At 37.6% G+C, this 13318-nt stretch overlaps 2 protein-coding genes across 3 annotated transcripts in view; one reads left to right on the top strand and one right to left on the bottom strand.

Moving 5' to 3' along the window:
- Nucleotides 1-849: 849 nt before the first annotated feature.
- znf488 (zinc finger protein 488) lies at nt 850-4321 on the bottom strand. The gene is made up of 4 exons (XM_030155715.1): nt 4151-4321; nt 3155-3374; nt 2512-2740; nt 850-2379 (listed from the first exon to the last, which is right to left on the bottom strand). The coding sequence occupies exons 1-4, from the start codon at nt 4159-4161 to the stop codon at nt 1286-1288; spliced, it is 1554 nt and encodes a 517-aa protein (XP_030011575.1). The 5' UTR covers nt 4162-4321; the 3' UTR covers nt 850-1285.
- A 1540-nt stretch (nt 4322-5861) lies between these two features.
- antxr1d (ANTXR cell adhesion molecule 1d) overlaps nt 5862-13318 on the top strand; it is a 33765-nt gene continuing 26308 nt past the window's right edge. Inside the window, exon 1 of one of the 2 annotated variants that reach the window (XM_030155713.1) lies at nt 5862-6255. In XM_030155713.1, the coding sequence (XP_030011573.1) occupies nt 6098-6255 (158 nt within the window). In that variant the 5' untranslated portion in view covers nt 5862-6097. Of the gene's footprint in view, nt 6256-7978; nt 8002-13318 lie in introns of those variants that run through there. The other variant, XM_030155714.1, reaches the window with a different exon arrangement.

Raw genomic sequence — 13318 nt, 5'->3', positions numbered from 1 at the left:
ATGCAGGTTGGAAGATGAATGATAACCAAGAAATGTCTTAAACTGGAATGTGATCTCTTTGAGTCTGAAACTAAAAGGCTGTCATTGTTTTCCACAGCCTGTGAGCACATTTTCTTAAAGTGAGTCAACTGTTGCACCATTTATATAAAAACTTAACCTCTTATTCTGTCTGATGCATAAGGGAAGGCAAAAGAAAATATGTTTCTTCTATTTTCTAGTATCTGAAGTCTGCAGGGGGTATTTTTAACCCATAAAGACCCAAACATCCACTGGCAACCAAAAGCATCTACTGATCTAAAATGTTTAATACATGTTGATCCACTAATCCTGTTAATACATGTGAATAATTGGTGCAAAATGCAGTTTGTCATCTTTTCATGGTCATCAAATGTTCAGAGACTCTGTAGTGAAAGTGGAAACGCCGTCATCTTCTACAACATTGATTCACCAGTAAAGAGTTTGATCAATGACAGTAGATGGAGACACTTGTTTTATGCTCAATTAAGAATATATTAGCTGAAAAAGCCACTTTTTATTTAGTTTTCTCTGTTTTGATACAAATAACTTTGAATTCATTGTGACTTTTCATGAATATCTAAATTAAATATGGGAAAAAAGACGATTTACAGTGAAAATATTACAATAAATGGTGATAATTCACTTAGGACAGGTTGAATAGAGGCAAAAATTATTTTGGGAACTGCCAGAAAAGTAGTACTGGGTGTTTATGGGTTAATGATAAAGACTCTAAAGTCTCAGTAGCCTCCTATTGACATTAAAAAAAAAAAAAAAAAAAAAAAAAAACCTGACACAATTACCTGACTTCATCGAAGATGAGGGTGAAAAAAAACCCGACACATTGTTTTCATTTTCATTATTTTAGTTTGGAACACGAGTGCGCAAACACACTCAACCATCGCCTGTACAAAGCATATAAGGGATAAGCTGTTAAATAAGATCGCGTCAAGATATTTACGACAATCATGAGCTGTCCTCAAGATCACTCAGTCCTGGTCCATCCTGAGTTCCGTAAGGCACAAATAATCATCAGCCGAACATACTGGACTAAATGACAGACAACTGCAGTTAAGATAAGCTTACACGTACCTCTATCGTCATCTAGTGGACAAGCTGTGATGTCCGTGTTTGTCCGTTTTACATTTTTCTTTACATCTACCTACATTCACTGTTACACACCAATGTCCTGTCGTGAATTTTACGTCTAATCTTGTTAAATATAGCGTCATGTGTGGAATAAATACAGTTTTGTCCGTTTGGTTCCTCATCAGTTATGGGAGGTCATGTGTCTGGACAGGTGATGCCGCTCCCGGAAGTACTCATGGCAGATCGGACAGGTGAGTTTCTCCTCCCTTCTTCTTCTCACCTGAGACTCGGCGGCGAACTCCTTTTTGTGATGGGAGCGCATGTGGAACACGAGGTCAGAGGTCATGCGGAAGGACAGGTTGCATTTAGCGCACCAGTTCTGCACGGAAACGCCGAAGGAGGTGAAAGTCGGAGGAAGGATGGTGAGGGAGGATGTGGTTTGGAGCTGCGCGCCGATGTTCCTGGACCAGTGCTCCGGTGCGTAATGGAAAGCGCCATTCAAGGTAACGGTTGAGGGCACAGTCTGTAAATCACCGCTCAGGATATTGGATGCCATCAGGTTGTTGTATCCCATAATAGTCCTGGAGGTGAAGCCATCGGTTATTTCCTCGAGGCAGCTAGAGGGGGCTGTTGTAGCGCTAGTGAGGTGCGCTGTGGCCTCACTGGGAGAAGTTCTTCTGCTCGGTTTACAAAAAGCACTTTTCATTTCAGGCTGACTGTTAGACATGACCAGAGAAAACGCACTGCTGCTGCTAGAGTGCACACCAGAGCTCTCCCCCGTCTCCGACAGTGTGTCCATCTTTCTGCCGTGCGTAAAAAGTCCTTTGGCTTCATCAGCTTCAGGAATAACATCTGCTTTACATCCCATATTATCCGGCTTGGTCTTATCTGTCTTGACTTTTAAAGTAGAGCCAGATGCGTCTGCTGCTGTTTGTTCGTAGCCCTTAATCAGCTGAGTAATGTTGGCATCATTTGAAATATTAGTTTTTTCTAACAACACTGTTTTCCGAGCTTTGGGACAAAATGTTTCCTCGTATTTCCTTTTCTTTGGGGAAATTTCTGCATCCTCGCTGCTGCCAGATTTTTTGTGCTCCAAATCTCTGGCTATGTTGTGGAAATCTGTTACACGGTGTTGCCTTTTAGTTTCCATGGGTTTATACTCGTAGACCTCACGGTTCCAGGTGTCATTTTTGACTTGGGTACACAGGAATCGGCAGTGAGCCAGGAAAGGGTATTCATTCTTGAACAACTGGTTACATCTTCCACATTTGAAGTCTGCAAGAGACATCACATCAATCTTAATGATATTGCAATTAATAGACCATATTTTTCTTATATTTGTATTTAATTTCACCACCCTGGTTGAATCTCAGAGGTCGTGGTATATTCTGATCATTGCGCCTTTACCTTCACTTGATCCTCTGCTCATGTCTGTGAAGCCCAGCAGGTGAGACAGTTCCTGGTCATACCACACCAGCAGCTCTTCCTCCTGCCGGATGACCCTGGTGGTCCGTACATACAGCTGACCCGCTTTCAGAAAGGCCTCAGTGTTCTGCTCCTCTTCATTTCGCGCAGCCTGCACTAGCCGCAACCACGACATCAGCAGTGCAGAATTACGCATGGCCTCAGGGTCCACCTGTTGACGGTAAACAGCCCCATTTTTACTTAATACACAAGTCAAGTCACATTCGAACCTTTCCTCATTTTCACTTTATTTATTTTTATTTATATTTTATTTTATTTTATTTATTTATTTATTTATTTTTTTGAAAGCCTGAAATCCTTAAAATAGTAAAAGTAGGTGGTAATAGTAAATAGTAAAACCATCATAAATCACTTATTTTTTCACCTATGTTTTAAAATATTGCCCACTTTAACATAGAATTCAAGAACACAAAATTAAGTATAAAAGGTAAATTACATGAGTGCTTATTTTAATAAATAAATAAAAACACACACAAATGACAGTTGTCCTCAAATCACACAATAACTAAAGCAAACCTGTTTCATGATACTTTTCTCGTAGAATATAAATGGCCATGGAACTCACCCGAAACACATAGGATTTAGTTCTCTTGTCGCAGGATTTCTGCGCTATGAAGGCGATGGTGTCATAGAAAGTGTTTTGGAGCACGCATGGACCAAAGCACGTGCCTGCAGGGATGCTGCGCGTAACGACCACACTGGTGTAGAGATCCGCTGGATGCTGGAGGAATTTACTGTCACCAGTCCACATGGACCGAGGCAGAAGAGAGTGTTCCATCGTTGGGCTATAATAAGACACACAGGTCATTATTAATTAAATATCAGGGAAATAATTTTGATTTTCATTGTTTTAGAATTACTGTGTGAAATTAAAGGTAAAGCCAGGAGGCCCGACGCCAGCACTGATACCATTATAGCAACGAAGATTTCATCTAATATAGGAAACATATTTTTTAAAAATATATATTTCTAGGGAAAACCGAGCAAATAATCAAGCTACTGAAATGAAATATCGGTTTAATGATATCTGATATCAGCTGTAGGTTCATCAGGAATCAGATGCTGTAAAACCCACTGAATAATCTTACATGCAATATTGAAAACAATTATTTGAGCAACAGTATTTTACACGTTTCCTCTGCAAATTTAGAGTCTTAACTGTGAAGTGAGCACAGTCGGTGCCAAAGCAAAATGATTTCTAACATCCTTTGTCTCAGTTTTTCAGTTGGATTCTCCTTTTGTCTCCCCATCTGCTGTGGAGTCCAACAGCCTGCTCTGTGCAGAATAAGTTCAGTACGGTTATTCTAATTCATGAACAATATTGACACGCACATATTTTGACAGTTTAATTCTTAATAAGAGTATTGTTGTAGGGGTTATTTTAAAGAATATGTTTAGCTGTTGACCGTGCATCATAAGAGGCCTAATAAAATTAGAATGATGCCAATCTGAAAATGTAAAATTTCCAAACCAAAATAACACTTAAGCGAGATTTAAAGAGAAATGCATTGACGTGATGGATGCAGAATGAAGCTGTTAGTCGTGCTGAATGATGACTTACCCGCTGGACATGGAGGAGGAGGTTGTGCCGAGTGGCAGTAAGTTGGAGCAGGTGCAGCGGACCTCTGGAAGGATGCGCTTTCGTTTCTCGGTGACTGCAGGACGAGTTACTTATCCGACTGAATCCTCCGTACTGGCGTCCCCTCTCCGCACCCACTCCCACTTATTCCCTTCAGAGAGCGCATTGAAGCGTGGCGCATTGATATAAACGCGCGCGCCCTCGCACACGCGCACACACGCACACAAGCGCGTTGAATTAAGCTCCTTGTCAAATTCTCTCTCGTCTGAGTTACAGTCCTTTCAGTCTGTTCAGTGAAAAAGAGCTAGACCTTTAGGATCAGTGCCTGGCAGAAAACATTGTTAATTTGACCAGTAATGCGTTGTGCGGGTCTGTGGCCTGGGTTTGTTTGAAGCTGCTCATAACAGTCTATTGTGCATCATAATGAGACAAACGTTTACGACGTAAACATCCGCTGTTTGATCCCAGTTTAAGTCCTGAATCAGGACTGTAGCTTACAGTGAATTTAACAAATACATTAGATTGGAGTAAGTCTTTTTTCCTGCTTGCAATTAGTTAGATTAGTCTTTATAGACGCGCTTCAGCCACTATCCCAACATCCTTTTGTCTGTCAGCATAATGGTTTCAAGGGAAATCCTCTGCACTAATTGCGATATCCATACTGTGCCCAGGATATCCAGTCTATAAGTAATGTGGCATTTAAATGCAGTTTTGGTCACGTTACTGGAAACAATATCTCCAGCCATAAGAGTTAATCAAGTACTTGAAATTGTAGTGGCAAATGTGGATAATGGGAAATTGCAAAATTGGCCACTATCAGGTTGCATGACATGATGCGGGGTGGTCTAGGTTTGCCCATCGGGCAAATGCATTATTCATAAACTAAATGTTTTTTGTCTAATGAGCATTTAATGGATTATTCTGCATCAAAGCCTTGGTTTGGGTGGGTACCGAGCCAACTTTCTATAATGAGAAAGTGGGAACATAAAAGCTTTGCTGGGGACATTAAATGTGCACTCACTGTGGTTAAAGTAAAACGAGTCAATTACAGAATAAAAATATATTGTATCCTGTTTTGGATTTCCTCGGATTTGAGGAGATTATCACATCACATGTTGGCAAGTTTGATGACAATCAAGAGGCTAAAAAATTACTATCTCATCCTCTGAGGGATCGATATAAATCAAAAGCCATGATTAGATTGCGGTTCTGCAGTTCCTCTGTTTTTCATTTGGGGTGAATGCCTGAACCGTCCTCTGTGGCCCTTATTTCAAACGGCAACAACTCTGAACTATATCAAATTACCAAGTAATTACTCAAAGCGTCTTTATCCCAATGGTTGGTTGGAAATATGGTATTCATTACAGTAAACCAGCAGATCTTTTCATATTACATAGATATTACCATTTTCATATTTATAACTTAAACAAATCTAACAATAGACTCAGTTATTTCTCTGTACATGTTGCTGTTGTATTTTAAGTCAAAAGTGTGTAATTTAAGACATGCAAAGATTTGAGTTTTGTTGAGTTTTTTATTTATTTATTTATTTTTACATTATCTATCCTATAGCCATGTGCACATTATTCTCCACTATTTAGGGGCTTTTTTTTTTTCTTTCTTTTTTTCTTTTTTTTTGGTGGAAAAGTGGAGTTTTGTGTCTCTCCTTGGGTGTCGCTCCTCTCCTCCATCCTGCTCTGCTTCAGTGCATTTTTTTTCCCAGCTGAAAGGGGAGACTTGGAGAGCCCGGCTTAACTGAACGACACTGAACAACCCTCCTGCAGCCTGAATGCAAACAACTTGACAAGACCAAACGTCGAGAAACAAAGCCCTTTACGTATGTGGTCGATTTAGAAACCGAGAATAGTGAAAATGTGAGGATCTTCAGTGTTGTCACAGTGTTGGTGAAGTGAGCAGTAACCGGGAAAGATGGCGAGGAAACACACTCGCATGTTCCTCGCCTTGGCTTTGCTGGGACTTTTCATTGTTGATGCGTCGGTGAAAGGAGAGCTGCAGGGAGAGCAACAGGAGGAGGAGGAGGAGAGATCCTGTCAGGGAGCCTTCGACCTCTATTTTGTTCTGGACAAGTGAGTGTCCGATATTATTTATGGCTTTGTTACTTTCTCGTCGCTGCGCATTGCCATGCAACCGCCCAGTTGTTTGGAAACGCGGAGCGCATCAGTCAAAATCAGTGTTAAAATGGTTGTAGAAAAGGTGTCCTAACCCTGCATGAGCATGTACAAGTCTGACTTCCATCACCCAGCTTCTGTAACTTGATGTTTAACAAAGCCCATTTAAATAAGACAGAAAAGGTTTTGTTTAGTTTTGGAGCTTATGCAAATCCAAAATCACTTTTCCATCCACTAATGTTCATGTGTCTTTAAGTAAAGGTAAACAATGCAACACTGTTACTGAATCAGAAGATAAATATAAGAAATAATATAAAGTATAATATTTGGTCCGGTTCATGGTGGAGAAGCAAACAGAGCCTTACCCACGGGATGTGGGCAGGGCGAGTAGGATGGATAGAGTTTCAGGCTGATGACGCCTGCGGACACAGCTGCAGCAGCTGCCCCACAGTCTGCAGCCTGTGCTCTGCATCTGCTGTGGGCTGACTGCATCCTGACCGGGCAAACCAGACACTGGAGGCAGGCTCTGTATTGTTCTGTAGGAAGTTGGACATCTTAACATAAAACTAGATCAATCCGATGAGATGAAAGAAAAAAAAAAACCATCACAGGGGCAGTGACACTAGATGTGTATTTTAAGATTAAAGATTTGTTCTTCATAAAGCTAGAATCAAATATTTGTTACCTGTTTTCATGATTGTGACTGTGATTTATTCTTGATAAATAAGCTGTAACTAGGACTCGGTATGTAAAAAGAGTAATGTGTCTGAAAACAAAATTATTCCAACTTTAACAACAGTGTATTTATTATAAACTATGTATATATATTGGATTTCTAACTCTACATGCAATCACAACATAAGTAAAACAATGAAACTTATTAGAAACTGAAATAATGTCCAATGATATAATTTAATGGCACTTCCTAGAGTTATTTTATGCATGTTAAATCAAAAACTGTCAATTTGCATGTGACAACAACATATCACCTTATGATTAGGGGTGTGTATTGGCAAGAATCTGGCGATACGATACAAATCACAATAGGGTCATGATACGATATATCACGATATATCATGATACTGTTAAAAAGGCAATTTTTTGTTTGTTTCTTTTTTTTAATGATTATTTCCTTGATGAATTGAATTACACCAGAAATATGTACAAATACTAAACACATTTTTATTTGATCGGAACAGGATCTAATGCTATATCTCAAAATGTTCCTGTGTTAAAACTTAAATTATGTTTTACAGACATTACAGTTTAAGATCCTGTTCAAATGTTCATATTCTATTAGTTCAGAACTAACATCAGAACATTATTTTTGTGCTACCCCAACAAAGGAACTAACATTATTTAATAAAAGAGTGTTAAATAATAATAAATAAAATATAAACAAAAAAGAAGAACTAAAAAATAAAAATGAACCTCCACAATATCTGCATTTGAAAAAATACCTAAAAATATCGATACAGTACTTTTTAATATCGATACAGTATTGTGAAATGAAAGATTGCGATATATTGCAGAAACAATATTTTCTTACACCCCTACTTATGATGATGATGAATATGTAATCGGTATCTCTTTTTGTCTTGTCTGGCTTGTACCACTGTCTTGTCTTGTCCTGTCTCTGTACACTTTGGGCTATATGAGCCCTCCCTCTATGTATATGTTTACAAGCAAGAAATGAATGAACATGTGAGTATGAAGTTGGAGATTGTTACTTAAAACACAAGCTGTAATTAAAAATAAAATAGTCCTCCGAAGAAGGGTGGTGGTGGTGGTGGTGGTGGTGGTGGGTTTAGGGAAAAAAAAAAAACATATCACCTTATAGATTATAGGAGCATACACAAAATAATACTTTGTTACTTGTTGGTAATGAATATTATCATCAATGATTTATATAAATGTACTTATAATAATGTATCAAAGCCTTCCATAAGAGCAAAATTTCATTTGCCAGGTTTTTGGAAATTCCTTTTAGTTTTTCTTTCAGCTTTATAGTATCTCTGTCATGTCTCTCCTTGACCCACCAGTATGCTTGTAAATCTCATCATAGTAGGATGTTAAGGGTTTTTCACTTTTTGGAAAACATCATGTATGAGTCTGGACCTGCATGTTGGACGAGTGGTCACAGACAGCGCAGTGTTCACAGCTGCTCAGACATCATAATTGGCATTTTTGTCATATCTTGGCTCCTGTTGCAAGGTGAGATTATGCACGTGGACACAAAACAATCAGTCATGTCAAAACATGCCAAGTGAGCACTTGAGAGAGAGAGAAAAAGACTGACAAAACATAAGGTATGGTTGAATTTCTTGCCCATATTTGGGAAGAACCATAACATGAAGAAAGGGTAATGAGTTTTAAAGGCACAAGCGACTTTGTTTCTCATGTGGTGAAGCAGCAAAACAGTTGAATCTGTGTGTGAAGTATTTTATAAAGTCATGTCCTTGGTTACCCTGTGCTCACTACAGACTGCAAGGTAAACGTGTTGAGTGACATTTCCACACACTTGATTTTGGTCGTCCACGGCAGCATCTGTCACCCGTTCTTCAGTCTTTACCCTTTGTTTGAAAAAGTTTAGTAGGAGCCTGGGGAGTGTAGCACACATGGCCAGGCCTCTGGTACGCTTCTGTTTATTTGCCTGTCTGGACCTGCATGCTTCAACAGGCCTTCAGGAAGCTACTGCTCTTTCTCCAGAGATGGCACAGATTTGCTGGCTTCTCTTCAGCTCTTAAATGTCAGACAATGACCTGATCTTATGCTTCAGTGATAGAGAAGAGTGTAAAGTCCTGAATGAGAGGCTGAATGTCTCAAACACTGGTCATTACGTATTAGTTTATTTGGCTGTCCAGAGTTTTCTGCGGCATATTGAGTGAAGAATGTGTGCGTTTCCTACTGGAAGCATCTCTGTACATGTATGAAAATTAGAAAAACGAAAGCACCATCAGCTCCCTGCATTCCTTCACTCAGTGTCTGACCTAGACCAAATTCCAGTCTGCATTTTTCCCCCTCTTTTTGGTAGCCCACAAATAGAATAATAGGTGTTATGTTTAATGTGTTCTGAGCAGATATTTTTCTCTGAAGTTAGTACTTCAGAGAGCGAATATTGCACAGAAAACTAGATGCCACTGTAATATATAAGAGAAGGGAAAAGAAAATTGCAGGATTGCCCTGCGTCTAAAAAAGCAAGTGGTGAAGATATTGTTTACATTATAAATGTGATGCATGAAAACGTCAGTTTAAATGGTAGACACATGTTTAATACTGTCTACATCATATGCACTGACTTATATTTATAGCCGCAGATAAATATTACTCTCCTCAGTTTGTCTTTCATTTTAATTTTGCTTCAATCCATAAAGTGCAATAAAATAAAGATATACATTATATACCATTTACCCAAGGCAGTGAACTGAATGAAGTACCCAAAACATGTTCACATTTATGAAGCTGAAGCAGTAGATAGTTGGTATTTTTTAAAGATAACTGACCACTGATTACCTTAATTTTCATCTTGATATATTTTTTTAAATTTATTTGTACTTTTACATAAACATGTACTTAGACATAAAAACTCACACAAAACAATACAAAAAACCAAATTACACAACAAACCAACAAGCCTATTAAACAAAAGAAAGCAAGGCAAAATCATGCAAAAAAAACTAACAAAACAAATAAGTAATATTATTAACTTCTCTTTATGATGCTCAGGGCTGATTGAGAGTTAATATAATGTATACTAACAACAAATTTCTCCCATCTTGATATTTTAAATGACAAATAATTTCTGCAACAACAGCCTTTATTAAAATTAGTCTGTTTATACTGATAGGGTTGATTATTAGGGGTGTGTATTGGCAAGAATCTGGCAATACAATGCAAATCACAGTACTGGGATCACGATACGATATATCACGATATATCATGATACTGTTAAAAAGGCAATTTTTTTGTTTGTTTCTTTTTTAAAATTATGATTTCCTTGAAGAATTGAATTCCACCAGAAATATGCACAAATACTAAACACATTTTTATTTGATCACAACAGGATCTAATGCTATATCACAAAATTTTCCTGTGTTAAAACTTAAATTATGTTTTACAGACATTACAGTTTAAGATCCTGCTCAAATGTTCATATTCTATTAGTTCAGAACTAACATCAGAACATTATTTTTGTGCAATCCCAACAAAGGAACTAACATTACTTAATAAAAGAGTGTTAAATAATAATAAACAAAATATACACTACCAGGCAAAAGTTTGGACTCACCTTGTTTTTCTTTATTTTTATGACTATTTCCACTGTAGATTGTCACTGAAGACATCAAAACTATGAATGAACACATGGAATTATGTAGTTTAAAAAGATGTGACAAAACTCAAAGCATGTTTTATATTTTAGATTCTTCAAAATAGCCACATTTTGCTTTTATTACTGCTTTGTGCATTCTTGGCATTCTGTCGATGAGCTTCATGAGGTAGTCACCTGAAATGTTTTCCAAAAGTTTGGAAGGAGTTCCAAATGATGCTGAGCACTTGTTGGCCATCTGTGGTCCATCTTATGTCATTTAAATAAGAAGGTGAGTCCAAACTTTTGCCTGGTAGTGTATACAAAAAAGAAAAACAAAAAAGCAAAAATGAACCTCCACAATATCTGCATTTGAATAAATACCTAAAAATATCGATACAGTACTTTTTAATATCGATACAGTATTGTGAAATGAAATATTGTGATATATTGCAGAACTGATATTTTCTTACACCCTTATTGATTATACTTGTTTTGTAAATATTTTCTGTTCCGTGTAGTGGGTTGGAACAGATTTTCTCTACAAGCTGTATATTTAAGCACTGGCTGATTGTTGGGAAACTTATTTATCCAGGAGACTTCTGCTGGATAAGGCTTTTTATCATGCAGTCACTTCCATAAAAATGTAAAAGTGAAACAGGAAGCACATCTCTAATTGCAGCTGTTTAAGTGTTAACTACAAAGGAACCATCCTCATTTCAACCAGCTCTTACTTTCTTTCAGTTTATGACCCTGTTACACACTTACAAAGCCCTGCCTTTGCAGAGTTTGGTGTAACTCTGCTGTTTGATGTCTCAGCATCCTTCAATAGAAACTCCCACTCACATTTCCCCCCCGCTGGGTGCTACTTCTGTGTCCCTCTGTTGTTCATGTCACAGTCTTTTCACTCTGCGGACCTCCAACCTGTTGTTAGACTGGCTGTGCTCACTGGGACCATCTGTTCCCCCTCACAGTCACACACGCACATGCCCACTCACACAAACACAGATAACAGACACACACGCACTGAGAAATACAGGCCAGCTGCCTGCTACATGGTCCCTGCTAGAGGCAGACTGCTGCATCTGTCCCTCTCTAACCTTAACCCTCTGGCCCAGCAGCAATTAGCTCCCATTAGCAGCCCCCTGGGACTGGGCTTCATTAAGGACACTGTCATGTACACAGCAGCATGTAACAGGCTAACCAGCAGCCCTCACCACTGACAGGTTACTGTCTGTTGTAATGGAATTTGGCTGAGGAAACAGAGGAATGTGGGGAAGTAATGTGACTGTTAATGCTGCTCCTGAAGCATCTTCTTAGAGCGACAAACCCAAGCTTGTACATACAGTAGAAAAGCATTACCAGCAATATGACCAACCAAATGTAATGTCTGTTATTTACAATAGTCCTATAAATTTGTATTTTTGTTCAGTATTAGCAGAAATAGGAGTGAAATTGTTTTTAGTTTTTGCACCATTTTGTGAAGTAAACGTTAAGTTATATCACTTGTTTAAGATTTACATGTGCTATTACACCACATGACTCACCAAAATGGGCTAAATTAAGTATTATTTATGTTGGAAATGTAAGAGAGAATAAGGTACATACAGTATGGGAATGCCCCATTATGTCTTCTATTTGGGGATGTTGTAGGTTTATACAGGCAAATGGTCAAAAATATAGAGTATAGTTAAATAAAGTTGAATACAGAGTATTAGAGATAGACTGATTGAATATTAGAGATAAACTGATTAATTGGTTTGGCTGGATTAATCTATTAAAAACTACAGTGGTCAGTAGCATCAAGGTAAAACACTAGCTCACAGTATAATAAAATAATCCCTAGGTGGGTTTTTTATGGTTAGTTTGGTGTTCAGTTCCATATTAATTGATTAATTATGACTTACTGGGAGTCTTGTCTCAGACTTATCACATTTATGTAATGTCCACTAAATTTCAAAAGATGTTACAAAGTCAAAAATAGCTTTAGACATTCATGCTTTATCATATGTATAAAACTATTGTCAACATATCATCCCATAAAAAAAAAAAAAACATTTTTCATCAACATCTATAGAATATTAAAACTGGTTTAGTAACTTAAATCTGAAAGTGTCTTGATGGTGCAAAGAACCTAAAAATCAAATACAAAAAATGTGGAGGGGTGGGGGGCAAATCATGGAAAATGTCACATATGAAAACAAAGTTATAAGACTGAGCTGTTGAAAAGAGATGTTTAAGGACTGATTAGAGCATGTGTGGGTTTCTATCCAGAAGGTACTATGTAATTCAGACAAGATTATGATGGTATACAGTATATGTGTAACTGCTGAGATCAACTAATGCCCATTTTATTATTAAAGCCAAGATAATATAAGATTCAATACTTAGTAAAAATGGTAACAATAAATAAGCACAAAAAATAAATATAACAGAGCGAAGTATATACAGGTAATAATGAATAACAGTTTGTCTTACGTAAATGTGAGTGTACATAGCTAGTTTCTTTTATTGTTTCTCTTTTCATTTTTTATTTTCTTTTATGTCGTTGTATTTTACTTTTCTATAACACTTAATAGAACCAAACTGTATGTATATATAAAAGGAGGTCACATGAGTTTTTAATCACAGGTTTACTCACATGCCCTGGTTTCTCCAAATCCGCTGTAACTTATCAGACAAATATTTTCTGAATAATCCCAAACTTCCTGTGAG

Source organism: Sphaeramia orbicularis, chromosome 15, assembly GCF_902148855.1.
Source record: "Sphaeramia orbicularis chromosome 15, fSphaOr1.1, whole genome shotgun sequence".
Lineage (NCBI taxonomy): Eukaryota > Metazoa > Chordata > Actinopteri > Kurtiformes > Apogonidae > Sphaeramia > Sphaeramia orbicularis.
The sequence above is the reverse complement of the archived record's forward strand: the minus strand, read 5'-3'. Positions and strand labels throughout refer to the sequence as shown.